Genomic DNA, 27,307 nt, shown 5'->3' on the forward strand with positions numbered 1-27,307 from the left:
AGCTTGACAGGTCCACTCTCTCCACTCCATAGACTGTGTGTTTACCTGTGTACATCTTAGACTGTGTGCTTTTAGCTGGGAGCTCTTAGTGTTATGTCTAAAAAATTCCTCTCAAAAGAGTTTATGTTTTGTTTGATATGATATGATTATGATATGAATGTACTTAGATAAGCATTTCTATCTTTCAGTTTCATATAATACCAATAAAACTTGAAAAAGATATAAAAAGAATAAAGTTTGTTTTGTTTGCATGGTCCGAGCAGAGATATTGAGAGATGGATTGGGGCAATGTGAAGATTACCAAAAACAAAACATTCATGACATAAAGCAGAAATTCTAAGATAGTGAAGGAGGGAGCTGTTGTGCCCAGTAGTCAGTAAGAGCAATACAAGCCCTCTCTGGGTCTCTTGTTTTCATAAACATTTTATTAGCGCTAATGAGCATTAATAAACACTATTAACATAATTTTAGCATGAAATATCAAGCATTTATCATTCAGTTAACATTCACTCCTGCCTGTCTGTCTTGCCACGGAACTGAACCTGCTTCACTGTTAAAGTAGGCCTTAAGATAGTTTCTCATCACTTTTGCCCTCACGATTGTCTCTGTTGGGTGACTGGAACTGGGGTATCTCCTCCTCCACCTGTTGGTCTGCCCTCCAGGCACCAGGGATGTTGTTGTGGTCCTCATCCTCCCGGTCCACATCTGCATTGCCGATAGCAGGGGAATCTGATCCCAGTAGGTTGTGAGGATGACTCCTGTCTCCACCAGTAGCCGCACCACATCAGGTCCTTGTTCCAGGGTGCCCAGGAAGCATCTCCATCTGTTGGCCAGTATTCCGAAACCATTCTCCACCACACGTCTGCCCCTTGGATAATCTGTAGTTGGCCACCAGCATGTCATTGTCCAGACCCCTCCTGCCATAGGGTTTCATGAGAGAAAAGTCCTCAGAGGAAAAGCATCATCCCCCAGGATGTAGTAGGGTGTGTCTCTGTCATCATTGGGCAGGGATCGCTGTCCGGGAAGTTTATGGTGTTGTCATCAATGGACTCTTTCAGTTCTGAAGCACCAAACAGCTGTGCGTCGGATTGATGACCTTCTCCACCAGTGTCTATCCAGATGAATTTATAGTCCGCATCCACCAGGGCCATCAGCACCACAGAGAAAAAACCTTTGTAGTTGAAGAACACACTGCCTGAGTTGTGTGGTTTCCTGATGGCTATGTGCTTGCCATCCAAGGCCCCCAGGGCATGAGGAACATTCCACCGATATTGGAACTGCTGGGCAATGTCTTTCCAGTCCTCCTGGGTCCTTGGCAGTGGCATGACTTCATCCTTCAGCTCCTGTATGATGGCCTGACAGACTTCCTGCACAATCCATACCACTGTGCTGTAGCCACACCGGAAGTCATACTGGATGGTGTGATACTGGTCTCCTGTAGCCAGGTGTCTGAGAGTCATGGCTAGCTTCATTCCGGCATCTAGGGCTGGTCTCATATGGGTGTCCCTCCTCTGGATGACTGGGCTAATCCTGTTGAGGAGCTCATCAAACAAAATAATAATAATAATAATAGTCCATTTATATTGCGCGTTTATCCATGCACATTGCATGCTCAAAGCGCTGACATATTACCCCTGGTCAACGAGTACAGAACACTCCATGTGGAGAATACAACCGGTCGCCTGTCAGGCGCTCAAGGTTCAAATTCAGACTACCATCGTATCATACCAGGAACCCAATTTTACTGCTGGGTGGACAGGGGCAATTTTGAACAAACTCACTTGCCTAAGGTGAGACCACATGCGTCACATGTGATTCGTTGTGGGGTAGGACTGAAGTCCTAGAAACTTTCAGGAGTCAAACTGCCAAACACGGTCACCCATCCGAGGACTGTCCGCGACCAACGTTGCTTAACTTCAACTGATTGTGACCTGAGCTCTACGCACAGGACCACACACCGCCACATGTGGGGTGGCATTCTCACATAGTGGCAAATGCATTCTCATCTTCCATCCTCAGCTCTTGAATCAGTCTGTTGTAGTGACCATATTCTAGTCTTCTATCTGGTGTCAGCCACGGTCTAACCCACCACCTGGGTGCTCTTCTCCTCCTTCGAAAAGTCTTCTTATAGTGATCAGCTGCTGGTGTTGATACTCCAGTTCCAGGGCCAATACGACAGCTGCTCTACGTTGAACATCCATTTTGGAACTGATACCCAAACAAGGGTGACGACCCTTTTATACCTATCTCCCACGAATTGTCAAGAGTAGTCACGAATTCATTTATTCGTACCCGATTCGTACGTGCATTCGGCCTATTCTAAGCTGATTCGTAACTGATTCCTAATATTCGGGCAGTGTTCGTAATATATTCTTGTAAATCGTAGTGAATTCTTCACCATATGCGTGCGATTCCAGCCGAATCCCACGAATATTCGTACCTGTATCGTACCTGTATCGTAAATGAATCGTAGAGTTTCACGAATGGACGCAGAAAAGTTGTACAATTCCACGAATCAGCACGAATTCTCACGAATCCTCAAATTTATCAATTCGTGGCGATTCGTGGGATTCGTGGTCTGTGTGGAATAGGGGCATTATTAGGGACCGTTCATAATTTATGGCTAGGGATGTGATGATGATTTGTAATTTGTGTGTGCGTGTGTGTGTGTGTGTGTGTGTGTGTGTGAGAGATGAGGTATGTTGCGTTTTTCTGGGGAGCTAGGGGGGTATCAATTTTGTACACACCTACTTGGGGGTGGGGGTCAGGAATTTTGTACATAAAAATATGTAAAAATTATGTTTAGAAATTATGGGAAGGGAGGGGTTTTGTACATTGATTTTTTGTACATAACCTTTATTGGGGTGCGGGGACGTATTTGTACATGCTTCTCCTTAAATCATCACCATCAACCCCACCCCCACCCCTAGCCATAAATTATGAGCGGTCCCTTATAATGTCTACTTAAATCGTCATCATACAGATGACTAAGGAGCTGTAAGTAGTTATATCTGCTTTAGCTTCGACATATGATACCGCCACTGATTAGGGACCGTTCATAATTTATGGCGGTGGAGGTGAGGTGGGTGGGGTGATGATGGGGTTTTCTTTGATGGGAGGTAGGAGGGTCAGCAATTTTGTACACATGTTCTACTAGGGGGGATTTTGTACATAAAAATATAATACAATTATGCTTAAAACCTTATGGGAAAGGGGTTGTCATGATTTTGTATGATATGCAAGGAGGGGGTCACTTTTTGTACTTTTTCTGCATACGTAAATTTTCTGCATAAAATCACAATCACACACACACACACACACACACCATAAATACACACACCTTAAAATGCACGGTCCCTTAAAGAGAAAAGTTTCTTTGAAAGTAAAAAGCGAACATATCATATGTTTTACATGTTTACAGGATATCAAAAAACATTTTGTTTGAAAAGACATCTATCAGAAGGTTACTGTCACGTTCTACAAGACGGACCCTATCTGTTGCACCGTTGCTTCCAAGTGATGAAGCGTTAGAGGATCTCTCTGCATAACGCGACAATCCTGATTCACCTGGATTATGTTTCCAGATTGTCAGGGCCATACCCATCAAGAACAGCATCATTTTGGGCTTTTCTTTGGCACCAAGCTACATGCAGCGATATAACTGATATATCTTCCAGCAGTATTGGACCAAACGCTCTGACCCACCACTTCATGAGATTGCGTGGACAACATCATCGAGAACAATAGAATGTACATTGTGAACAAGCATTCTTAAAGATGTTGGATTTTGGAAATTTTCCTGTTACAGCAGAAATTTGAAACAGATTATGTAAGTCTGAGAACCGCATTTAGAAGTGATACACATGACGGCAAGTATTAATTCAACTTTTTCATTTTGAGTAACACCTGTTTTAGGGTATTCTTACTCCGGTTTTGTCTCTATTCGCCTACATCTTAATTCGCCTTCAACCCATATCACATACAAAAACAATGTAGGCTAATTGGGATTAGAAAATGCACCCCCATACTCTTATAATGAGCCTGACTCACTGGTCAGGGCCATACTAATGTTGATCGACTGTTGTAAGGAGATGTTGAGTAGAGATGATTAGCATCCACTAAGAAGTTACAACCGGGTTATAATAACATGAAAGGGACCAGATGTATCCTGTTGCCTTTTCCCTACTTCCCAGCAAATTCTGTGACACATATATCAGACTGTTTACTCACTTAAAGGATAAAGGATATCGTGTCCGGAACCAGCATGGAAATACAGGACTCAGAAGCAATAATCATTTGGAGGTTTTTCACAATGGAAACATCTGTCCGCCCAAGGTCAAGGATCTATCGAAACCTGGAGAGTCTTTAGGATAGACTTCGCGAGCAACTTGCTTCTGGAAGAAGATCAACCCTTCAGTTCCTCGACGCGGCTGGCCACCTTGTCAAGTTGAAGTGAGAATGGACATCCCTGCAAGTGAACTTTCTCAATACTGATGTCATATGATGTGATGATATGATGATATGATGTGATATATGATAAATGAATTATCATTTCATTGTGATCAGAAAATGATATGATGTGATATATGATAAATAAATTATCATTTCACTATGATCATAAAATATGATGTGATATATGAGAATAAAATTATCATTTCATTGTGATCAGAAAATTATATATGATATATGATAAATAAATTATCATTTCATTGTGATAAGAAAATGACAGGTAACAGAAATAAATAAATTCTTTTTGTCCTTCAACTACTTCAACTAGAAGAGTCCACTTACAGATCATAGGGTGACACTAGTTTATCATTGCATAATCAACAGTCAACAGACCATGAAATATTGTTTTAAGGCAGTAGGCGAATTGGGATGAAGGCGAATAGAGAACACACCCTTACTCCTTCATTAATTGGGGGCGGTGGGGTAGCCTAGTGGTTAAAGCGTTGCTCGTCACACCGAAGACCCGGGTTCGAATCCCCACATGGGTACAATGTGTGAAGCATATTTCTGGTGTCCCCCGCCGTGATGTTGCTGGAATATTGCTAAAAGCGGCATAAAACCAAACTCAGTCAGTCAGTCAGCCTTCATTAATTACTAGCTTCCCTTGCTGTTATCTTATCATCGTTGTTGTTTTATATGTACTTATGTAGCATGTACTTATATAGGTTTCCTATTTTTTTCCATTCACCTGATAAAGGAACAAGACTATACTCCGACTAATTATTTTCTGTCTATTTGTATTTAATCATCAAGATTCATGACAGCGAGATGTAACCCAGGCGGACTGATGTTCAAGAACCATTCCGTTCATTGCAGAAAACATCACAAAATCACTAGAAGAATATTGAGGTTGTATCTCAGCTTCAAATAGATCAAAGGACCGTGTACATATAATTTGAAGTTCCATGCGGAAAAGGTTGGTTTTTAAACGTTTATTAATTTTTGAGTGTAGAATCCAACATGCTTGTTTATTATTTTACGCCGCACTCAGCAATATTCCAGCTATATGATGGTGGTCTGTAAATAATCGAATCTGGACCAGACAATCCAGTGATCAACAGCATGAGCGTCGATCTACGCAACTGGGATACGATGACATGTGTCAACCAAGTCAGCAGGATCGAACATGACTTCAGATGGTACCGTGTGGTCGGGTCACGTTTTGAAGCGCAACTAAATAACTCAGATCGCAGACCCCTAGTCCCAGAATATAAAATGGTCGTTCCTTATCTCCTAAAATTAGGTATATTAAGTCTGAGAAAACGAATGTCAAGATCAATTACTGAAATACTTTAATAAGAAATAGTTTGTAGGTATATGTATACTTTCTTTGTGTATATAAAAAACAATGGGTTTATTGTTCTGTGTATCATAGTTCTAAAATACGTCATATTTTCCTCAATCTTATATAAATAATTGTGACTTTATAAAATAGGACTAAACAGCACATGTTGTATATTTTATTCAATAACGAGAATACTAAACGCTGTCTCAGTTAGTGTTGATCTTCATTTTCCAAGTTGTAAGATAATTAGCATTATGTGTTAAGCTTTAAGACTACATGCATGGTCCGGCCCAAGTCTATAATCTGTCAGTATCGATATACGCTCGTCTTCATTCCCAAGTTTTCTTGATAAGCCTTATGTGCTAACTGTTAAGACGACATGTCCGGAGAGAGAAGTAAACATTACTCTATGATAACACGCTCTCCGAGAAAACTGTTAGATAAATTTGGTCATTTCTGCACTCTCAAGTCTTTCAAAGCTACGAGGTAATCTTAAGATTTAGTCAGCAGTGTAGATTAGCAGCATTTGTAAGTATTGTTTAAATAAGTGACCATTGAACGCGCGACCATATCACAAACTCTGAGAGCATCGGTGGTATATATAACGGCCTTTATTCGGGATATTTCACTCATGAAATGCACCGAATAAAGACTGGCCACTAATCGATGCTTCTCTTGGTTATTTGAAGGTAAGCCATGTTCAATTCATTCATTGTATGTTCTTAAATTATGTTCATATTTTCTGTTTTCTATTACGTTCCATACCGTTAGTTTATGCCAATATCATCATTTAAACTATGCAGTATTGAATAAGTACAACAAGGAATATCTGTATCATAGTTGTGTCAGACCATGTAGAACAAATCTAACAATCTTACATCAAAATAGTTTACAGTATAATGTAGTGACGTTAAGACATAATATAGGTTCAGTATATCACAATTACATATGATTGGGCTCGTGGAAGCAAAGCAATTCTTGCGCACGTGTTGTATATTTGATTGCGTGTTTGCAATGAAAGTGAATGTCAGTGAATGTATTTCTAAATGATTATTATATGTGTTTAACTCAAATGTTCCATGCTACCTTTCATCAACCAATGTTTAAACAATGTACATATTATGTGAGGTTACAATACGGTACACGCAAAACTACTGAGCGCACATAAACATTGTTGTTTCATTCTGTTGCTCACATATTGCTACGTTCTCAGTACTGTAAAGGTTTAAGTATGTATATGTGTACTTATTCAATAACATGCCGTTCGGCATATGATCTTTAGTAATTCGCGACCGTCTAGATATTCAGATGTGGTCATATGATTCAACTAGCAGACTGAACATTTATATTATTTGTGTATTCTTATTATTCTGCTTAGGTTGTATTCTGTTGGGATGTAGCAAACTATATAACGCCTATCATTTACGACTTCCATAGAAGATTATTTTAGCAATTGATAGCACATGTACTAAGTGTCTTACTGAACAGTTACCTCATCATTCTCTACGCATATTTCTCAGCTGCGCTACATCATGTGTATTATGTTTCCAATATAATATGAAGTGTCCTCACTTCCGTTTAATCTTGGTCACTGTTTATTGTAAGGTATATTGTCAGTAAGGTTTATGTAATTATTAATTCACATGATTTTCATATTATGTATTAATTGTCCAAGTTTGAAATGCTGATGTTTTATATAATTCACTCATGAAATGCACCGAATAAAGACTGGCCACTAATCGATGCTTCTCTTGGTTATTTGAAGGTGTTGCGGTCCCAAGCTAATTCCCCGACAACAAATTCTAGGTATTATAATTATCCTAGACCAAATATAAACCCTAAAAAGGTTACTATAATGTCAAGGTTATTATATGTGTAATACATAACATTCAGGTTGAATGTATGACAGTAACATGTTGCCGTGAACATGTAGATCTGCAACACCCTTCTCAACTGAAAGAAAAATGGAAACACTTGAAATAACTGTTGTTTCAAACAGGAATGACAGACATCTGTTCTTCAACCTCAGAGAAGGCTGGTCAGTACTGGCGAGAACTACTCGGTGGTAGGAGTGTTTTGTTGATGGTTTAACCGGAAGCACGCACGACAGACAGCGAGATATTTCTCTGGGCCTCCAATCAACACGACCTGGTAACATAACATCATAGATTTAGCGTTATCAATGTATATATTGGGAGTAATTTTGTGTGTGGATTGTTTTAACCTACTCGCACAAAGTTAGAGCCTTGAACTAAAAGTGACAAAAAACCTTTGTTACGACGTAAATTGTAATAAAAACGTAAATTGCAATACTTGCAGCAAATTGTAATAAACCTTGACGTAAATTGTAATAAAAACTGACGTAAATTGTAATACGCAAATTGTAATAAAAATTGACGTAAATTGTAATAATTTTAGTTGCGGTAAAATGTAATAAATATTTACGTAAATTGTAATAACAGTTTTAATCATTCGTAAATACGCGTGCGTTTGTTTTTCGTTGACATTTCAGACATCATATAAACTTGTTAACTCCAGAAAGAAATGATGGATTTTGTTCAAATTTGGTACCAAGGTGTCGTGGCGAGATTCACCGACACCAGTTGAATTTAGTGACCTTGAGATAACTTGCAAGGTCACAGCAAAAATCTGAGGGTTTTGCCAATATAAAAATTGTTAGCGCGATAACTCAAGAAAGAACTGAGAATTTTTGCTTAAAAGTGGTACCCAGGTGCGTTTGAACGATGTGCGGACGCCAGATGAACTGGGCGACCTTCAGATTGATAAATACTTATGGAAAATATAATAACCGTAGTATCAAGGGTGCTCTTAGCTAAATGACGAAAAATGATATTCGTCCGGATATATAATCGTTATAAAATCTCCAAATGTCCTCTAAATCATGTTTTTTGGGCAATTATCTGTTGAGGTTTTAATATGTAAACATATACAGGGGCCGGGGGGATTCTAACGGGTATATCTAACACACTGATGCATGTAGAGATGGGGGTGGTGTAGTGTTCTAACGGGTATATCTACGAGGGGCGTCCAAAAAGTAGTCAGACTCACCTAGAATATGATACAGATGCAGCTGTTCTTAGGTTTTATTTTTCTACATATTATCTGTCAACCACAAGCAAATTTGTTTTGCTATGTTTCAGCCTCAAGATCCCAATTTTGTTTCACTATTTATCTTGGTACTCGCACAAAATGCAAAATCTGCAATAAATGCATCACAAACTTCAGGAAACAAAATGTGCAAGTGAGTGAGTTAAAATTTTACGTCACATCGGCAATATTTCAGCCATATCGACGACAAAAAGGTATGTACTAAGAATAAATATATATAGACTATTATATACTTTTTAATAAACTGTCAGCGAAGGACAGTATAACGACAATCGTATCACACATTAATAAAATCTAGTTTGAGTTCAGTGTAAAATGCTAAATCATTTCAAAACAACACAATATAAAATCGGGCTATAGATCGCCAGCAACTGAAGGTAGATCACCATGCTAGGGACCATGGGGACGTACGTTACTTTTGCTACCTGCATGGCCCCTATCTGGATTTGACGAATTTTGGCGTCAACCCCCTCCGAGTGTTGCTGTTTCCTCTGATGACTTATATCCACACTTATTGTTATATCAGATACATATTTAAAAAAATGTTCATCTAAAGGGAATATATATCTGCTCTCTTTGACCGTAATATAGTATTTTATAACTTTCCAAGGTTCATGTTCAAGCTCGTGCTTTGTTTATGTACAGTAAATTTACAGTTTGCACCATTCTCCTGCAGTTTATACTGTTAATGTCAATCTGAATACTTGTGACCAGCGTCCTCATATCTTAGACGTGGACCGTGTGAGACAAGCAGTAGAGTAGTAGATATAATGATAGTCCGAGACCAAGTCCAACAAAAGCCTCTGCAAAGCTTTATTTCACAAATAAAGCTTTTGTCAGACCCTTAGATCTCGCCCCAGTATAACTACTACTTTTGAACCCCCAGTTAACTTCCCGGCCCCACGTGGCACTACTGTGCCGCTATGTCGCGTTGACCTCGATGAAACAGTTTAATGTGAATCGCCTATGATCTCTTTAGTGTTCGTAATAAAGGCTTGCTGGGCTTTTCGTACCCCCTGTTCTATGTACTTTTTTTTCTCGTCTTCGCTGACAGCAGACTTACGAGACTTGGCCCGGATTTCTTGTTTCATCTTACGGTACTTGTCGAGTTCAGAGAGGATTGAACGAAATTCCTCCTCTGAGATCTTACTGTCAGTGAGTGCCGTGGAAATACGCTCACTTACCGTGTTCAGCTTTGCTTCGGCCAGATCCCTGATCTCGTCGTGTTTCAACGCTTTACGGTGCAGTCTGCGGGATACAAACTTAAACACCAACCCTGCCACCCCTACAACCCCAGCTGTTATTTCAATGCCTAGCACTATAAGTGCGGCCACGATGGTGGCTAACAACCCAACATCTGCCCCCTTAGTCCCATGCTGGTTGCCATAAGGGCAGTATCAGTCCCGTCCACGATATTGAAAGCTCTATGGTACTTCTTATATAGTGCTTTCCGCGTGTCGCGGTCTTGTTCTAGTTGGCGTTTTACATCACATAACTGTCTCAAGCGGAATCCGTCTACGGTTTCCAGTGTCTTCGCTACTTCCTCTACGACTGGGTACAGCCCCATTCTGTGTGCATATAATATATCTTATGGGATATTTTTTAATTGGGCTTCAGTTAATAGCCGATCAATGTACTTGAGGCTTATAAGGCTTAGATTCTCGTATGTGGAGATACGGGAAGGATCAATAGGTAACTTCTGGTCTATATCAACATGTGAGCAGTTTACTAAGGGGGTAGTAATCCCAGTGGGAGGTCCCCCAATCGTATAATGATACGGCAAGGTAGGGGGCTTGGTATTAGGGGGTCATCCCAACGTATTGTCACCCCAGGTAAAAGTTGCAGGTTTGGGGATGGCCCCAGGTCTGAATCATCAAACTTACCCTTGTAAGCGACTTCTATGATGAGTGTGGAGCCTGGGGCCATAGCCCTAAACCCTGCTATGGCATCGGGGCGGTTGGCTATTAACTGCGACCACCTGGATGAAACTAACATGTTGCCCCACGAGTAATATGGTATTTTAGAAACTATCATCCTTGTCACGAGTTGGAATGAAAGACGTGAGCAAGATACCGTTGTTCCTAATTTCGGAGACATAGCCATCTTTGTCTAATGAGATATATGGTGCGGTGAGGGTCACGTTGATCAACCATTTGGGTTCTTTTAAGTCTACCAGGGACTGCCGTATGTACACACCGTGTTTAAAGAGTAGGACGTACGGGACGTTTCCCCCACCAGACTGATCGAATCCCTCTATGCCTCCTAGGTCCCCGAGTGTGGGTTTGGGTAGATGATCGGCTATTGTCGCCCGCCTATACACGTTATCTTTTAGGTGTAGGACGTACAAGGCGTCTTCCTCGCCAGGCTGATCGAATCCCTCCGTGTCTCCTAGATCGTTCAGTGTGACGTTGGGCCGATGATGATTGGCCATTGCTATAATACTATTACGAGATAGTTTCCAATTGTTTTTCTGATAATTTCTCAGGGGCGCACTTCAACCCCATGAAGTGTATGTTGTTGGGTAGGAAGATCTTGGTGAGTGATATCGTGTCTTCCACGGCCACGGTGACCCCCTGCAGACTGGTGTGGGAGTCGGCACCCACCCGCACGTAAACAGTGCAAACCTGATACTGGTGCCGCTTCACCCACCCGAGTTTGACCCCCTTCACGATTTCGACTTCATCCTGCGATGGTTCCCCTAGGTAGACTTTGATGACCAGAGTGGAGTTCGCCAGTAGACTCTCCAGGATGTTGACCACGCCTTCGAATTCAGACACCAACTGCAATGTCACGTTTTGCACTCCCGGTTTACTTGATAGTATGTGGGCTGCCATACTGGCGGCTGGGCTGATGACTACGCTACGTCTCTGAGCCGGGACGTAAGCCACGAGCAGGGTTCCGTTGTTCACGACTTTGTTTAGGTAGTTGTCTTTGTTCTCCGTGAACACGTAGGGGGAGCCGAGCCTAATTGAGAAACCAGTCGCGGGTAACAACACCCACTTGTCATCGTCGGTGAAGACGAGCGTATATGGCTTGTTTCGAGCGACGGTAGTGCTCTCAATATCTTCTATGTCAAACAGTTTGCCCCCGAACAATGGGTATACCATCAATTTATCATCACCGGTGCTGACTAGGGCGTACCGAGTGTTGACGACCGCTCTTGAGGTATCTACTATATCACCTAGGGTTCCACCGGAGGGGACTTCAACGCGTTTGTAAATGTTGTTTTTCAGTTGCAAGGCGTACAATTTACCATCTACTCCAGGGTCATCGAATCCGCGTGTGTCCCCGAGGTCGGAGATCCCCACATTGATACATTTTTTCAACTTCATTCCGGGGCCTTGTGCGCTAGTCATTTTATGTGCAGCGTTATGCTGAGGTACCCTATATTCACAGGATTATGATTTATATCTAACACCGATATTATCAGCTCTGGGATGTTGCCCCGAGTTAACCTCTTATACTGCCGCGGTGAAAACGACTCGGTTCTGCCGTCGTTGTATTTCTCCGTTTTCACCGGTTCTGCTCTCAGTATCGTGGAAGGGTGACCACCTTGAATGTTGTCCGTTGTGCTCAACTGACCGAGATGAATGCACAGCTCTCGGTACGGTACTAGGTCAGGTAACTTCGTGCCTGTGACGGTAGTTGTGGGTTTTATCTCGTCCGGCGGCATACCGAGTGTCCTCGCCAATGGTCGGCCGAGCCTCAAGGGGTTTCTTCCGTTGTTGATTAACACCACTGTGCCGTTTGAGTCGTTCATCTTGAGTTCGGCTCCCAAGGGTTTGAAGACCTCATCGCTTAGCGAGCACGCGCTGTAGTAGCCGTCAGTTATCTGGTTGCGGGCGCCACTGACGAACAGCTTGTTGTTGTTGACGTTGATGTTAGTCCATCGCGGTAGGTAGGTGATATCGCAGAGTGCGACTTCGAGTTGACCCGACGTGTTATCGATCGCGTGCATCAGCTGAACGGACTCGCCGCTCGTTATTCCTAGAAGTGTTATGTACATGTTAGAGTATATATACTCATTATATAATACTTTAAAAATGTACTCCCCAGGAGTGTTTTACCCTAAACTGGGCATAGATTCCCCACACATGAAGATTGTGGTCGACGCTGCTGGGATGTATTTCAGCGCCCAGTTTATAGATGTGTTCGACCGGTATAAGCTTTCGGTGACTAACGTCAAGGCAGTCCACGCTTGGTTCAACAACTCGATGCAGTTCTGGCAGAATCAACTCAACTTCGCCGTGTGGTGCGCTACAACGGGGTGTGGTGTGACATTGGCCGACACTCGGCGTGGACTGCTGAGTCAGTCTGTGTTCATGTTCCACGTGTACTACCAGGTCAGGCGTATCCTCAAAGAGATCAGCACCCCGCTCCCACAGGACAAGGCGTGGGACGCAGTAAACAACCAGTACGATAGATGGGCCTACGAACGTATTTGCAACGAATTCGAACTAAACGCGAAGACGGATTGGCGTTTGCCGGGCCGAACCACGGGTTGGGTATTCCATATAATGGGGGGCGACCCGTGAAAGAAGTCAGTGATGATTTACTGAAACGAGATATACTACGCAAGGACTTTGCTTTGTAGAGTAATGAATGGCGAGATGATCGTATGAACTTTAAAGGTGGTGTTGCTTTCACCGTCCAGAAAGTGGAGCAGTCAACCGCGGACGGGTGGAAAATGTTCATGCTGGACACGCCGAAAGGGTTTACTCGTGCCGGTGTCACCAGATTGAACGACTCGATTCGAACGTACGTGTGGGCGCTGTTGGGTGCGCAGACGCAAACGCGTTCCAACATCCTCGGTAAGGGGACTGCTTACGACGCTCAGAAACAGTTCGTTGTTAACGTTGAGGATGCTATTAATGCTCCAGTTGATCTCCCGAGTGCCATCAAACGCTACCAAGACGTGTTGGAATACGCACGGTCGAATGTCGACTACGTCTTCGACGTGGGACTGTACATGGCTCTGAGCGATATGCAACTGAGAGTAAAAAAAGTGGTGGGCTACAACAACGAAATAGTCATAGCCACGGCGGGCCAAAAGTTGGGCGTCAACCCCGATGTTAACACCCCCCATGTCCCGCCACACACACATACTGGTGCGATGGGTATAGTCGTACCACCCCCGGAGCCCAGGGTTCAACCAACACCCCCACAACCCCAACCCCCACAATCCAATCAGCAGCACATCGATCGTAAAACAGCGCTGTTGTTGGCGGGGTCGCGGTCGGGGTGGGGCTCATTTGGTTAAAAATTCCTTAGCCGCTACGTACACTAGCCCCACCACGGCGACAATGGCTGCCCACAGGTTTTGGCCGAGCCACGTGGCAGTTTTAGCCAGAGCGCTCAGCAGCCACGAGACGATGCTACCCAGGATGCCGGGCAGGGCTTCGGCGGCCTTACCAGCCAGTTTAGCCAGGGCCTCCCCGAGGGATTTCAGGTGTTTTTTTTTATCCAGTCTCTGACGCCACCACCACTTGTGGGTGTTGGTGTTGGCGTACCACTGCCTCCGGCAGGCGTCAATGACACCACCAGGGTTGATATGATGAAGCCCAATGCAGTCAGAATGCTGGCGATAGTAATCCCTTGCTCTCGGAAGAGGATTCGGATCGTGTCAGCTAGCGTGGTGTCCTCATTTAGGACTCGATCGATGGTTTCCCGTACACGACTGATCTGGGATCGGAGGGCTTCCCGGTTCGAGGAAGCGGATTCCAACCAAGTCCGTCTCTCGTCTTCCAAGTTTTTTATTCTCTCCTCGATACGACGTTTCATATCATCGTCCTCCGTTTCGGTGAGTTTTATTTTCTCGCGAGCGATGTGCTCCCTGACTTGATCTTCAATAATGAACATTTGGAGTGCGTACATAAACATCGACATAAACATCTTGGTGTTATCTTATCAGACAATACAAAGTGGTCTCATCATGTAACTGCTGTAATAGAAAAGGCCTCTAAAATAGTTTCCACATTACGATCGTTAAAGTACGTCCTATCTAGAAATAGTCTATCAAACATATATGAAATGTACGCTAGACCTGTCTTAGAATATTGCTTTGAGGTCTGGGGTAATAAATTATTGTCCCGCAGATATTTGTGACAAACGTCAAACGGTTCAGCTTGAAGCAGCAAAAATTGTTACCAGTCTGCCAAAATTCGCTTCAAGAGCTGGTTTATATAGTAAAACAAGTTGGTTACTTTTATAAGTTAGACATACATATAAGAAACTTTGAACCTGTTACAAAATTGTTAACATGCAAGCGCCTGATTATCTTACAAACTTACATCCACCATCTACTGAAACTATGTCTCAATACAATTTGTGTAACAAGTCTAATTTGGCTATTCCAACATTTCGAACCACAGTTCTTCAAAAGTCATTCATATATGATTGTGCTTGTTTATGGAATCATCTCTCCTCCACAATAAAATATACCTATTCATTTCCATCATTTAAATTGAAATTATCTGAAAAAAAGGATAAAATTCCTAATTTCCAATTTGGTGAAAGGAAGATGAATTTTCTACACCATATATCTAACATACATAAAGTGTGTCAGAGGGTGGTGGTTCTAACAGGTATATCTCAAATACATGTAGAAGGGCCTAGGTCTAACAGGTATATCTAACATACATAAAGGCGTTACATACAAGTAGGGCTAGGTCTAATTAATGTAATATCTCTGGTGGTTCTAACAGGTATATCTCAAATACATGTAGAAGGGCTAGGTCTAACTGGTATATCTAACATACTTAAAGACGTAGAGGGTGGTGGTTCTAACAGGTATATCTCAAACATACATGTAGAAGGGCTAGGTCTAACAGGTTATATCTAACATACTTAAAGACGTAGAGGGTGGTGGTTCTAACAGGTATATCTCAAATACATGTAGAAGGGCTAGGTCTAACAGGTATATCTAACATACATAAAGACGTAGAGGGTGGTGGTTCTAACAGGTATATCTCAAATACATGTAGAAGGGCTAGGTCTAACGGGTATATCTAACATACATAAAGACGTAGAGGGTGGTGGTTCTAACAGGTATATCTCAAATACATGTAGAAGGGCTAGGTCTAACAGGTATATCTAACATACATAAAGACGTAGAGGGTGGTGGTTCTAACAGGTATATCTCAAATACATGTAGAAGGGCTAGGTCTAACAGGTATATCTAACATACATAAAGACGTAGAGGGTGGTGGTTCTAACAGGTATATCTCAAATACATGTAGAAGGGCTAGGTCTAACAGGTATATCTAACATACATAAAGACGTAGAGGGTGGTGGTTCTAACAGGTATATCTCAAATACATGTAGAAGGGCTAGGTCTAACAGGTATATCTAACATACATAAAGACGTAGAGGGTGGTGGTTCTAACAGGTATATCTCAAATACATGTAGAAGGGCTAGGTCTAACAGGTATATCTAACATACTTAAAGACGTAGAGGGTGGTGGTTCTAACAGGTATATCTCAAATACATGTAGAAGGGCTAGGTCTAACAGGTATATCTAACATACATAAAGACGTAGAGGGTGGTGGTTCTAACAGGTATATCTCAAATACATGTAGAAGGGCTAGGTCTAACAGGGTATATCTAACATACATAAAGACGTAGGGGGTGGTGGTTCTAACAGGTATATCTCAAATACATGTAGAAGGGCTAGGTCTAACATGGGGGGCTATATCTAACATACATAAAGACGTAGAGGGTGGTGGTTCTAACAGGTATATCTCAAATACATGTAGAAGGGCTAGGTCTAACAGGTATATCTAACATACATAAAGACGTAGAGGGGTGGTGGTTCTAACAGGTATATCTCAAATACATGTAGAAGGGCTAGGTCTAACGGGGTATATCTAACATACATAAAGACGTGGGGGTGGTGGTTCTAACAGGTATATCTCAAATACATGTAGAAGGGCTAGGTCTAACAGGTATATCTAACATACATAAAGACGTAGAGGGTGGTGGTTCTAACAGGTATATCTCAAATACATGTAGAAGGGCTAGGTCTAACAGGTATATCTAACATACATAAAGACGTAGAGGGTGGTGGTTCTAACAGGTATATCTCAAATACATGTAGAAGGGCTAGGTCTAACAGGTATATCTAACATACATAAAGACGTAGAGGGTGGTGGTTCTAACAGGTATATCTCAAATACATGTAGAAGGGCTAGGTCTAACGGGTATATCTAACATACATAAAGACGTAGAGGGTGGTGGTTTCTAACAGGTATATCTCAAATACATGTAGAAGGGCTAGGTCTAACAGGTATATCTAACATACATAAAGACGTAGAGGGTGGTGGTTCTAACAGGTATATCTCAAATACATGTAGAAGGGCTAGGTCTAACGGGTATATCTAACATACATAAAGACGTAGAGGGTGGTGGTTCTAACAGGTATATCTCAAATACATGTAGAAGGGCTAGGTCTAACAGGTATATCTAACATACATAAAGACGTAGAGGGTGGTGGTTCTAACAGGTATATCTCAAATACATGTAGAAGGGCTAGGTCTAACGGGTATATCTAACATACTTAAAGACGTAGAGGGTGGTGGTTCTAACAGGTATATCTCAAATACATGTAGAAGGGCTAGGTCTAACAGGTATATCTAACATACATAAAGACGTAGAGGGTGGTGGTTCTAACAGGTATATCTCAAATACATGTAGAAGGGCTAGGTCTAACATACATATCTAACATACATAAAGACGTAGAGGGTGGTGGTTCTAACAGGTATATCTCAAATACATGTAGAAGGGCAAGGTCTAACGGGTATATCTAACATACATAAAGACGTAGAGGGTGGTGGTTCTAACAGGTATATCTCAAATACATGTAGAAGGGCTAGGTCTAACAGGTATATCTAACATACATAAAGACGTAGAGGGTGGTGGTTCTAACAGGTATATCTCAAATACATGTAGAAGGGCTAGGTCTAACGGGTATATCTAACATACATAAAGACGTAGAGGGTGGTGGTTCTAACAGGTATATCTCAAATACATGTAGAAGGGCTAGGTCTAACAGGTATATCTAACATACATAAAGACGTAGAGGGTGGTGGTTCTAACAGGTATATCTCAAATACATGTAGAAGGGCTAGGTCTAACAGGTATATCTAACATACATAAAGACGTAGAGGGTGGTGGTTCTAACAGGTATATCTCAAATACATGTAGAGGGGCTAGGTCTAACGGGTATATCTAACATACATAAAGACGTAGAGGGTGGTGGTTCTAACAGGTATATCTCAAATACATGTAGAAGGGCTAGGTCTAACAGGTATATCTAACATACATAAAGACGTAGAGGGTGGTGGTTCTAACAGGTATATCTCAAATACATGTAGAAGGGCTAGGTCTAACAGGTATATCTAACATACATAAAGACGTAGAGGGGTGGTTCTAACAGGTATATCTCAAATACATGTAGAAGGGCTAGGTCTAACAGGTATATATCTAACATACTCATAAAGGTCTAGAGGGTGGGGTGGTGGTTCTAACAGGTATATCTCAAATACATGTAGAAGGGCTAGGTCTAACAGGTATATCTAACATACATAAAGACGTGTAGAGGGTGGTGGTTCTAACAGGTATATCTCAAATACATGTAGAAGGGCTAGGTCTAACAGGTATATCTAACATACATAAAGACGTAGAGGGTGGTGGTTCTAACAGGTATATCTCAAATACATGTAGAAGGGCTAGGTCTAACGGGTATATCTAACAACCCCTCAAAAACAGAAAGTTTAGAACTATCACAAAGCGTTGTAAACACCTTTCCAGTTTTGTCAAATACTAAGATCAACAAGAAAGAAAGAAGTTTATATAGTCTCCCTGGTCTGGCCAATGTGTGATGAGTCAATTATGCTGTTTATTTTGTTGTTGTTATTATCTCTACAGCCTGGTTCTTTGTACTCGTGAAAAACCGGGATGGCAACCCATGCTTGTCGTAAGAGGCGACTAACGGGATAGGGTGGTCAGACTCGCTGACTTGGTTGACACATGACATCGGATCCCAATTGCGTAGATTGATGCTTACACTGTTGATCACTGGATTGTCTGGTCCAGACTCGATTATCATCAAGCGTTTAGCAGGCGCGATTAATGTTAGAATGAGGAAAGAAGACTTTCGTCAAAAATATATATTTGATGAAATTGATTTTTGTTTTCCAAAATAACTACAGATAGAATTATTTAGTCATGTATATATCATGGCATATTCTATAAAATGTTTTTACTCATTCAAAAAATAGATGTATATTGGTTGTCTATATCTTATTAATATCATATGTGTACGGCGGTGAAAGTTAATATTATACCTCCTTACCTCTGTTTCATTCCCTTTCCTCTTTGAAAACGACGCCTCGTTGTAACAGTTCATGCAGACAGCAGACAGCTTCACCACGTGTTCAGCTAGCGGCACAAGATTCAAGATGTCTCCGAAACCCTGGAACATTTAGAACATTCAGAGTAATTGGATATGCCGGTCAGATAAAACATATCTTTGTATATACTGGTTACCTTAGACCTGTAACATCGTTTCTATTCATTACCTTCATCCTTCTTCCTCATTAGAGAAGCGGGAGGTGAGGTAGTCTAGTGGTTAAAGCATTCGCTCGTCACACCGATAACCAGGGTTCGATTCCCCGCATGGGTACAATGTGTGAAGCCCATTTGTGGTGTCCCCCGCCGTAAGTTAGAGAAGCCGCTAAAATACTTCCTTCCTTGTCATTAGATATACCACTTACATCCTTCCTAGTAATTAGAGAAACCACTTACCTACATCCTTCCTAGTAATTAGAGAAACCACTTACCTACATCCTTCCTAGTAATTAGAGAAACCGCTTACCTACATCCTTCCTAGTAATTAGAGAAACCACTTACTGACATCCTTCCTAGTAATTAGAGAAACCACTTACCTACATTCTTCCTAGTAATTAGAGAAACCGCTTACTGACATCCTTCCTAGTAATTAGAGAAACCGCTTACCTACATTCTTCCTAGTAATTAGAGAAACCGCTTACTGACATCCTTCCTAGTAATTAGAGAAACCGCTTACTGACATCCTTCCTAGTAATTAGAGAAACCGCTTACCTACATCCTTCCTAGTAATTAGAGAAACCACTTACTGACATCCTTCCTAGTAATTAGAGAAACCGCTTACCTACATTCTTCCTAGTAATTAGAGAAACCGCTTACTTACATCCTTCCTAGTAATTAGAGAAACCGCTTACCTACATTCTTCCTAGTAATTAGAGAAACCGCTTACCTACATCCTTCCTAGTAATTAGAGAAACTGCTTACCTATATCCTTCCTAGTAATTAGAGAAACCGCTTACTTACATCTTTCCTAGTCATTTGGGAAACTGCTTACTTACATCCTTCATAGTAATTAGAGAAACCACGTAAATCTTTCCTAGTCATTAGAAACACCGCTTACTTACATCCTTCTTAGACATTAGAGAAGCCGCTTACTTACATATCATCTAGTCTTCAGAAATGACGGTAACAATTCTACTATTAAAAAGACAAGCTGGTTAAAGTATGCAAATGTCACTATTTAGGTGCCATCTAAACTAACCTTCTTCTGGAATGTCGCGTCCAGTGCTGCCACAATGACAATTTTCCCCTTCTCTGCCATGGCGTCAGCAAATTCCACAATGTCAGGAAACTGAAAGGAAACTGTGTTGTAGACTAATCATACGATAGCGTATATGTCACACTAAATCGTCTTCTCAATGTGAGAGTCACACATGGGCTTCACACATTGTACCCATGTGGGGACACGAACAGTGTCATGTTCATGACGAGCAGACGCTTTAACCATTAGGCTACCCCACCGCACCCCCAAAATTAAGTAAGGTGCCACATTGCTGTTGGAACATCTTTGATTATCCAGCGTATATCATCTACATAGCAGTACAGTAAACACCAGGTATTTCCCTTTATGGCGCATGCATAATTGTAATGCATTCGTTGTCAAAAGTAGTGTCATTAAGATTCAGCCAATGATATATCTGTAAAATACCTGTCATGGCAAAGTGCAAGTGTCTGTCTCCAATTAGCTTGGTTTTGTTTGGTTGTTTTATAACGCCGCACTCAGCAATATTCCAGCTATATGGCGGCGGTCTGTAAATATTCGAGTCTGGACCAGACAATCCAGTGATCAACAGCATGAGCATCGATCTTCGCAATTGGGATACGATGACATGTGTCAACCAAGTCAGTGAGCCTGACCACCTGATCCCATTAGTCATAAAAAAATCAATTCTTGCCCGGATCTTCATTGGTAACATAACTACTAACATAGCGAGTACTTTTTCATCTTTCTTTGTTATTCCTCGTTGGCTAAACATCCTGCATATTATAGCTCCGTGTTATTCGATAACTCCTAATCACATCCCTATAAATGTATACTTTAACCTTGACCCTTGACTGACATCTGTCATTAAACAACTCATTCAACCCTTACCTGCATCTTCACGTGTTTTGCTTTTGTTTTTCTAAACCGACTGCCATAATGTCCTTACTTGTTTAACCATTGTTTAGGATACGTTTGGTGAAAGCCTTGGCTCCATGTCGACGGTTTCATATATAGTCATAATAAACTTGTATAAAACTCTCTCATTTACATGAATCAAACCCTCCTTAATATTCTAAGCAGGTAGTGGACGACCATTTGATATTTAGTAAGCGAGATCTGGATTATTTGTGAAAAGAGTATGTCCGAGAATAGATTTGAAAAACGAACGCATTGCCTCAGGTTTTACCTATAAAATTGCTGTCTAGAAACATATGTGTTGACATACAATATTAATTGCTCAGCTCCTGCTGAAAGAGCAGAAAGTATTTTGCATGCATCCACCCCACTCTCCATCAACCCCACACCCTCTCTCTTTCTTCTCTCTCTTCTCCCTTTCTTCTCTCTCTCTCGTCTCAACTTCCATCTCTATCCCCCTTACTTACGAACTGTCCCTCGTCAATACCGATGACGTCACACTTCAGAGCCTCAGGCGTGTGAGACATCAGTTCATAAGCAGCAATGGCGGGCATCATGATTCTAAACATTGGCGCAGAAGGTTTTATAAGCGATTGAAGACATATTTCTCCTGTGGAATGTGCTTCCGTCCTAATTGGTTAGAACTGGAAAACGTGTCTAGTTTCATTTTAGCAAAACAAAAAGACGGGTCGGAATTTTTAAAAACAAAACTATATGAGTAATTTTGTTATATACCATGGGGATGCATTTGGGTGTTTCGGAACTTCTGTCGTGACTCGGTGACCGTTTGCAGCCAAATGACCTTTTAATTTTTCGGTGAAACCAGACTTTGGCACGGCTGTTTATAATGGCACCATTAACTTTGGCAGAGTGTGTAGGCAGATTGGATACACCCCCTCCCCCCAATATATATTAAAATATAAATATATACAAACAAACAGAACCTATGAACAAAAGAAAACACAAAAAAAACAGCAAATATTTCCTCTTAAATGATGGGCACAATGTGTTAAGCCCATTTCTGGTGTCCCCCGCCGTGATATTGCTGGAATATTGCTAAAAGCGGCGTAAAACTAAACTCAGTCAGTCAGTCCTCTTAAATGAGACAAAACGGCTACAAATGTTCAAGACAAGGACAGTGTTACCGGTCGTGTGTAGAGATGTCGTGCTTGTCGTACCGGTCGTCTTTGGCGGATTTCAAGATCATACATGAGAAGCTAGCTATCATGTATCTCTTCATCCTTCTCATTAGCTCGGTGCTGTAACAATAAGTATGGACAGGGAATGCATTGTGGCATTTGGTTCAGGAGATTGTATCCTTGCATTCATATCGTTTACTCTCCATCGATACTTCCCTGAATAGGCGGCATCCATTGGAGGCCTAATAAGTTGAAAGTCACTGTTGTTTCCTATGCTCATAAAGTTTCAAGTAGATGTTGTCAAGTAGTTAAGATCGTAACGATAACTTAAAGCTGATTGAAATCCTCTCGTGGACAGAAAGGTTTATAAAAATACCCAAACTGTTTCTTTGATTCTTTTCTTTGTCAACTGTCTGTGGCTGATCATTTGTTTTATACGAATTTGATATAAATATTACTAATTAAAAGGATAATAGCAAATGTGGTTAGATAGATAATTCGGGTAAAATTCGGTAATCCGAAACAAATCACTTACGTTTTGCCTGAGAACATAGGTCCAAAGATTATCTTAAACAAAACATAAAATAAAACATAATTAAAATTTGTTGAAAAAGGATGCACGTATGGTGTATTTTTATAATAAAGCCATCTAAAGATAACATATGTTAAGTTGTGGAAAGCTTATAAAGTGCTCGTGAAAGATATCACCATTCCAAATATATGAAAACATCCATCACGGATGCGTTTCATGTAAACATCTCAAACAAAAATATTAGGAATGTGATAAACGAGGGGTGATTGATAACCCTCAAAGCCTCACACTGAAAGCCCTGACCTCAAGACATATAAATATCTTTCACCAAAATCCCTTTCAACTTCGATACACTGTTCCCAAAGGTGTAGGTGGAATTTTGTCCCAGTTTCGAAGAAGCGATTGGTCTTGGCCGTCCCAAACGTTTGCCACAGGCGCTATGACGTTAATATCGTTTGAGTCGAAATGGGTTCCCGCTGGAATCTTATGCGTGTTTGGAAGCAGATGGAAGTCTAAGATAGCCAGATCAGGAGAATATGGAAGATGCTGAAGGATTACAGACACATAATTTCACTCTGTCTTGCCTCTAAAATGCAGAATAAATTTTCGTCGTTAACACAACCCGCCACTCGGCTTTACCCTTTCCAGAGTGACTGGATTGTCTTTACAGTTATGGTGATAACACGTGACAATCAGATGTCAGAAGCATCTGGAGTGAGTGAGTTTAGTTTTACGCCGCACTCAGCAATATTCCAGCTTTATGGCAACGATCTGTAAAATATCGAGTCTGGACCAGACAATCCAGTGATCAACATCATGAGCATCGATCTACGCAGTTGGGATGTGATGACATGTGTCAACCAAGTCAGCGAGCCTGATAACCCTATCCCTTTAGTCGCCTCTTACGACAAGCATGGGTTACTGAAGATCAAGTCTAACCCCTGATCTTCACGGGTCAGAAGCATCAGGAACACAGCAAGTCCATAATGTCTTCATTGTCATACTAAATGTAAACTGACTGACTGACTGAGTTTGGTTTTACGCCGCTTTTAGCAATATTCCAGCAAAGGATGCTTCTACCATATCTTCAATATTAGCAAGATCCGAACCCTCTTAGACTTCAACACCGCCCAGCTTCTAACGACCAGCCTTGTTCTCTCTAAACTTGATTACTGCAACTCCCTCTATTACAACATTCCTCAACAGCTCCTTTCACAACTCCAACGGATTCAGAATTCAGCCGCCCGTGTTGTTGCCCGTGCACCACGCTACCAAACTGTGACACCTATCCTCCAAACTCTTCACTGGCTTCCTGTATCAAGCAGAATTCAATACAAACTTCTTCTTCTTACACACAGCTGCATCTATGAAAACATGTTTTCTCAATATCTTAAAAGCCTCATTCATCTCCATGTTCCAAGCCGATTGCTCCGCTCGTCAAACTCCCTACTGCTTACACAGCCTCACGTCAAAACAGCCATGGGATCAAGAGCGTTCTCTGCTGCAGCCCCCTATCTCTGGAACACTCTACCACTCACCCTAAAAGAAATAGAATCTGCTGATGCTTTCAAAACTGCTCTCAAAACTCATCTGTTCAAACTCTCTTTTCCATAGACATTGTCTACAATCTTTTCTTTTCATAGCGCCATTGAGCAATATCTTTTGGAAATAGGCGCTCTATAAATCAATTATTATTATTATTATTATTATTATATCACGGCGGGGACACCAGAAATGGGCTTCACTCACTGTACCCATGTGGGGATTCGAACCCGGGTCTTCGGCGTGACGAGCCAACGCTTTAACCACTAGACTACCCCACCGCCCCACTAAATGTAAACGCTCACGGAAGATGCCTACTTAATTAGCATCATGTAAAGTCAGTATGAAAATATTTAAGTTACGTACTTATTTGGATGTGAAGCTCAGAACCTTATGACAAACACTTAAATATACCTCAACACCCGATCCCGTTAGTCACCTCTTACACGTTTACTTAAAGGTCACATGCAACCAAAAAATCAAACATTCTTAAACCACAATTATCACTTATTCATGACATATAATATACATTGCTGATTATGAAAATACATACAAACAAAATTATAAGCGTACAACCGCAAATCAACAGTGCAATATTTTGTACTTGGGTTTACTTCCCTCGAAACGAAGCACCCGGGATACCGAACCTTGTCAGAGCGGGTGGGTGTGCACTCAAGTGTAACGGCTGGTTCATTTGCCATGCCCTCACGGCTCATTGTGTGTGTATATGTAGAGATGTTGGGTTTTGTAAATACATGCTCATTTTTGGATATAACTAATCCAGACAATCAAAAGGAACAAACGTACAGGTATTTAAATGTGATAAAAACTGTTTATTACAATTATGTCCATCCATCGTGCCAGAAAATGTATACTAAATGATTTACCTGAATCTGTCCTCGATCGCTGGTAACTACGTTGGGTGAAGGGATGGGGTGACTTGACATCATGTTGATAGCTTGAAATATAGCAAAACCTGTTTACTGTAAATCGACAAAGTTTTGCGGGCAGGAAAGTTTTGCTAGTATTGCGAATGAACTCCAGGCGCAAAACTTTCCAGGCGTAATGACATCTGTCAGTTTGTTAAGCAGTTATTCCCGGTCCATGTAAATTACGCGATCAAACAATGTCAAGAAGTCCAGATGTTCGCCTACCGGTAATATTCCTTAACACAATGTGTCCCAACACGAGCTGAATTCGACGTTCTGGTGATTTCGACGATTGCACTGCTCGCGCTATATCGGGTGAGGACGTGTGCGATCGAAGTGCACAAACAGTTTCGCTGGTATGGCGGGTGCCCAGTCGATGTCCTGAGAAGTTTTATTGACAATGGAAATCGGGAAGTAAAGTTATATAAAAACAAACAAACATCAATATTAATTACCCGAGATCGTTAATACCACTTTAGATGCAAAATCAGTTGCCTTTATAACAAAAAATAGCAAGCGAAAATTCAGTAAGATCAGTCGTCTGCTGGTGACAGGCAAATATAAACAGGAAACCACCTGATCACAACACTCCCTAGCAGTGCGGAGCAAAGAGTATGGCTCATCGTCGAAAACCCATACAAAATACCCGCATCTTACGAGCGGCCACTGTTTCGCCGATACGATGTCATCAACGCTATTTTTGTAGGAAACACTTGATATTTTTGTGTGAAATAGATGACACCACTATATATGCTGGTATCCAAAACACGCCAACTGAAGCACGTAACCGTGCAATCTGAGGTCAGGTTCTGAAGTGTGACTGGCAAGTACGTTCGGCAGAACACGGAGCACGGAAATATCCCTTGTCGCTTGCCCGAGGTTTATCACCCGTGAAGATCCGGGTTAGAACTGGTCTTCAGCAAACCATGCTTGTCGTGAGAGGCGACTAAAGGGATCGGGTGGTCAGGCTCATATAGCAGGAGCGCAGTTCATACTGCTTATTGCTCAAAACCTACCTTCAGACATTATTCTATCCAATATCGAACAAACTTTATGGATAACAACTTCTTTTTTATTCGTGAGTGCGACGTTTCGATACAGATTCTTGTACCGTTGTCAAGCATGATTCTATCCATAAAAATCCATGCACGGCTAATACAATTTCTGACTGTTTCCCATTGTATGTTTGTTTGTTTAGTAAATACATATTTCAGATTGCAACAGAGTGACACAACACATTCTTTCTACTGAAATGTCATGCATGCATTTTTCATGATGTGTTTTTTGACATGATGCGTCTGTCACGTAATTGACATGCTGGATGACAAAGCATTATAGCGCGAGCTCGTAACGTTTCACTGACGGTGGTCTGGTCGACCAAGGGCGACAACTGGCGCTCAAGGCTGTTTCATCAGATCGACTGTGTTACGAAACCGTGTTCAAAGTGCCTCTCGAACTGAAGATGAGATTTACAGAGCTACAGGTGTTAGGGTGAGTGGACTGACGAATCGTAATAGGTTACACAGATGGAACCTACATGCTCGACGTCCAAGTGTTAACCGACGATTAGCGGACCGTCACATTACTGCAAGGCGTCGTTGGTGTGAACAGCGACAGAGAAGGACCAATCGTCGTTGGGCAAGCGTTATGTTTTCGCACGAATCAAGGTTTATTTTGACGTCTTTGACTGAAACGAAAGGTTGGGTTGACGGGAATGA

General features: G+C 41.5%; 2 protein-coding genes across 2 annotated transcripts; both read right to left on the bottom strand.

Annotated features, from left to right (window-relative positions):
- Positions 1-947: 947 nt before the first annotated feature.
- LOC124263905 lies at positions 948-1,472 on the bottom strand. The gene has a single exon (XM_046698634.1). The coding sequence runs from the start codon at positions 1,470-1,472 to the stop codon at positions 948-950; it is 525 nt and encodes a 174-aa protein (XP_046554590.1).
- Positions 1,473-5,784: 4,312 nt separating this feature from the next.
- LOC124263861 (thymidine kinase, cytosolic-like) lies at positions 5,785-26,065 on the bottom strand. Its single transcript, XM_046698582.1, has 8 exons — positions 25,815-26,065; positions 25,548-25,618; positions 23,122-23,153; positions 22,593-22,706; positions 21,915-22,008; positions 20,530-20,619; positions 19,276-19,395; positions 5,785-7,942 (listed from the first exon to the last, which is right to left on the bottom strand). The coding sequence occupies exons 2-8, from the start codon at positions 25,608-25,610 to the stop codon at positions 7,850-7,852; spliced, it is 606 nt and encodes a 201-aa protein (XP_046554538.1). The 5' UTR covers positions 25,611-25,618; positions 25,815-26,065; the 3' UTR covers positions 5,785-7,849.
- Between the last annotated feature and the right edge of the window lie 1,242 nt (positions 26,066-27,307).

This window comes from Haliotis rubra, unplaced genomic scaffold, assembly GCF_003918875.1.
Source record: "Haliotis rubra isolate DU_JTF1 unplaced genomic scaffold, ASM391887v1 Scf9, whole genome shotgun sequence".
NCBI classification, from domain to species: Eukaryota; Metazoa; Mollusca; class Gastropoda; order Lepetellida; family Haliotidae; genus Haliotis; species Haliotis rubra.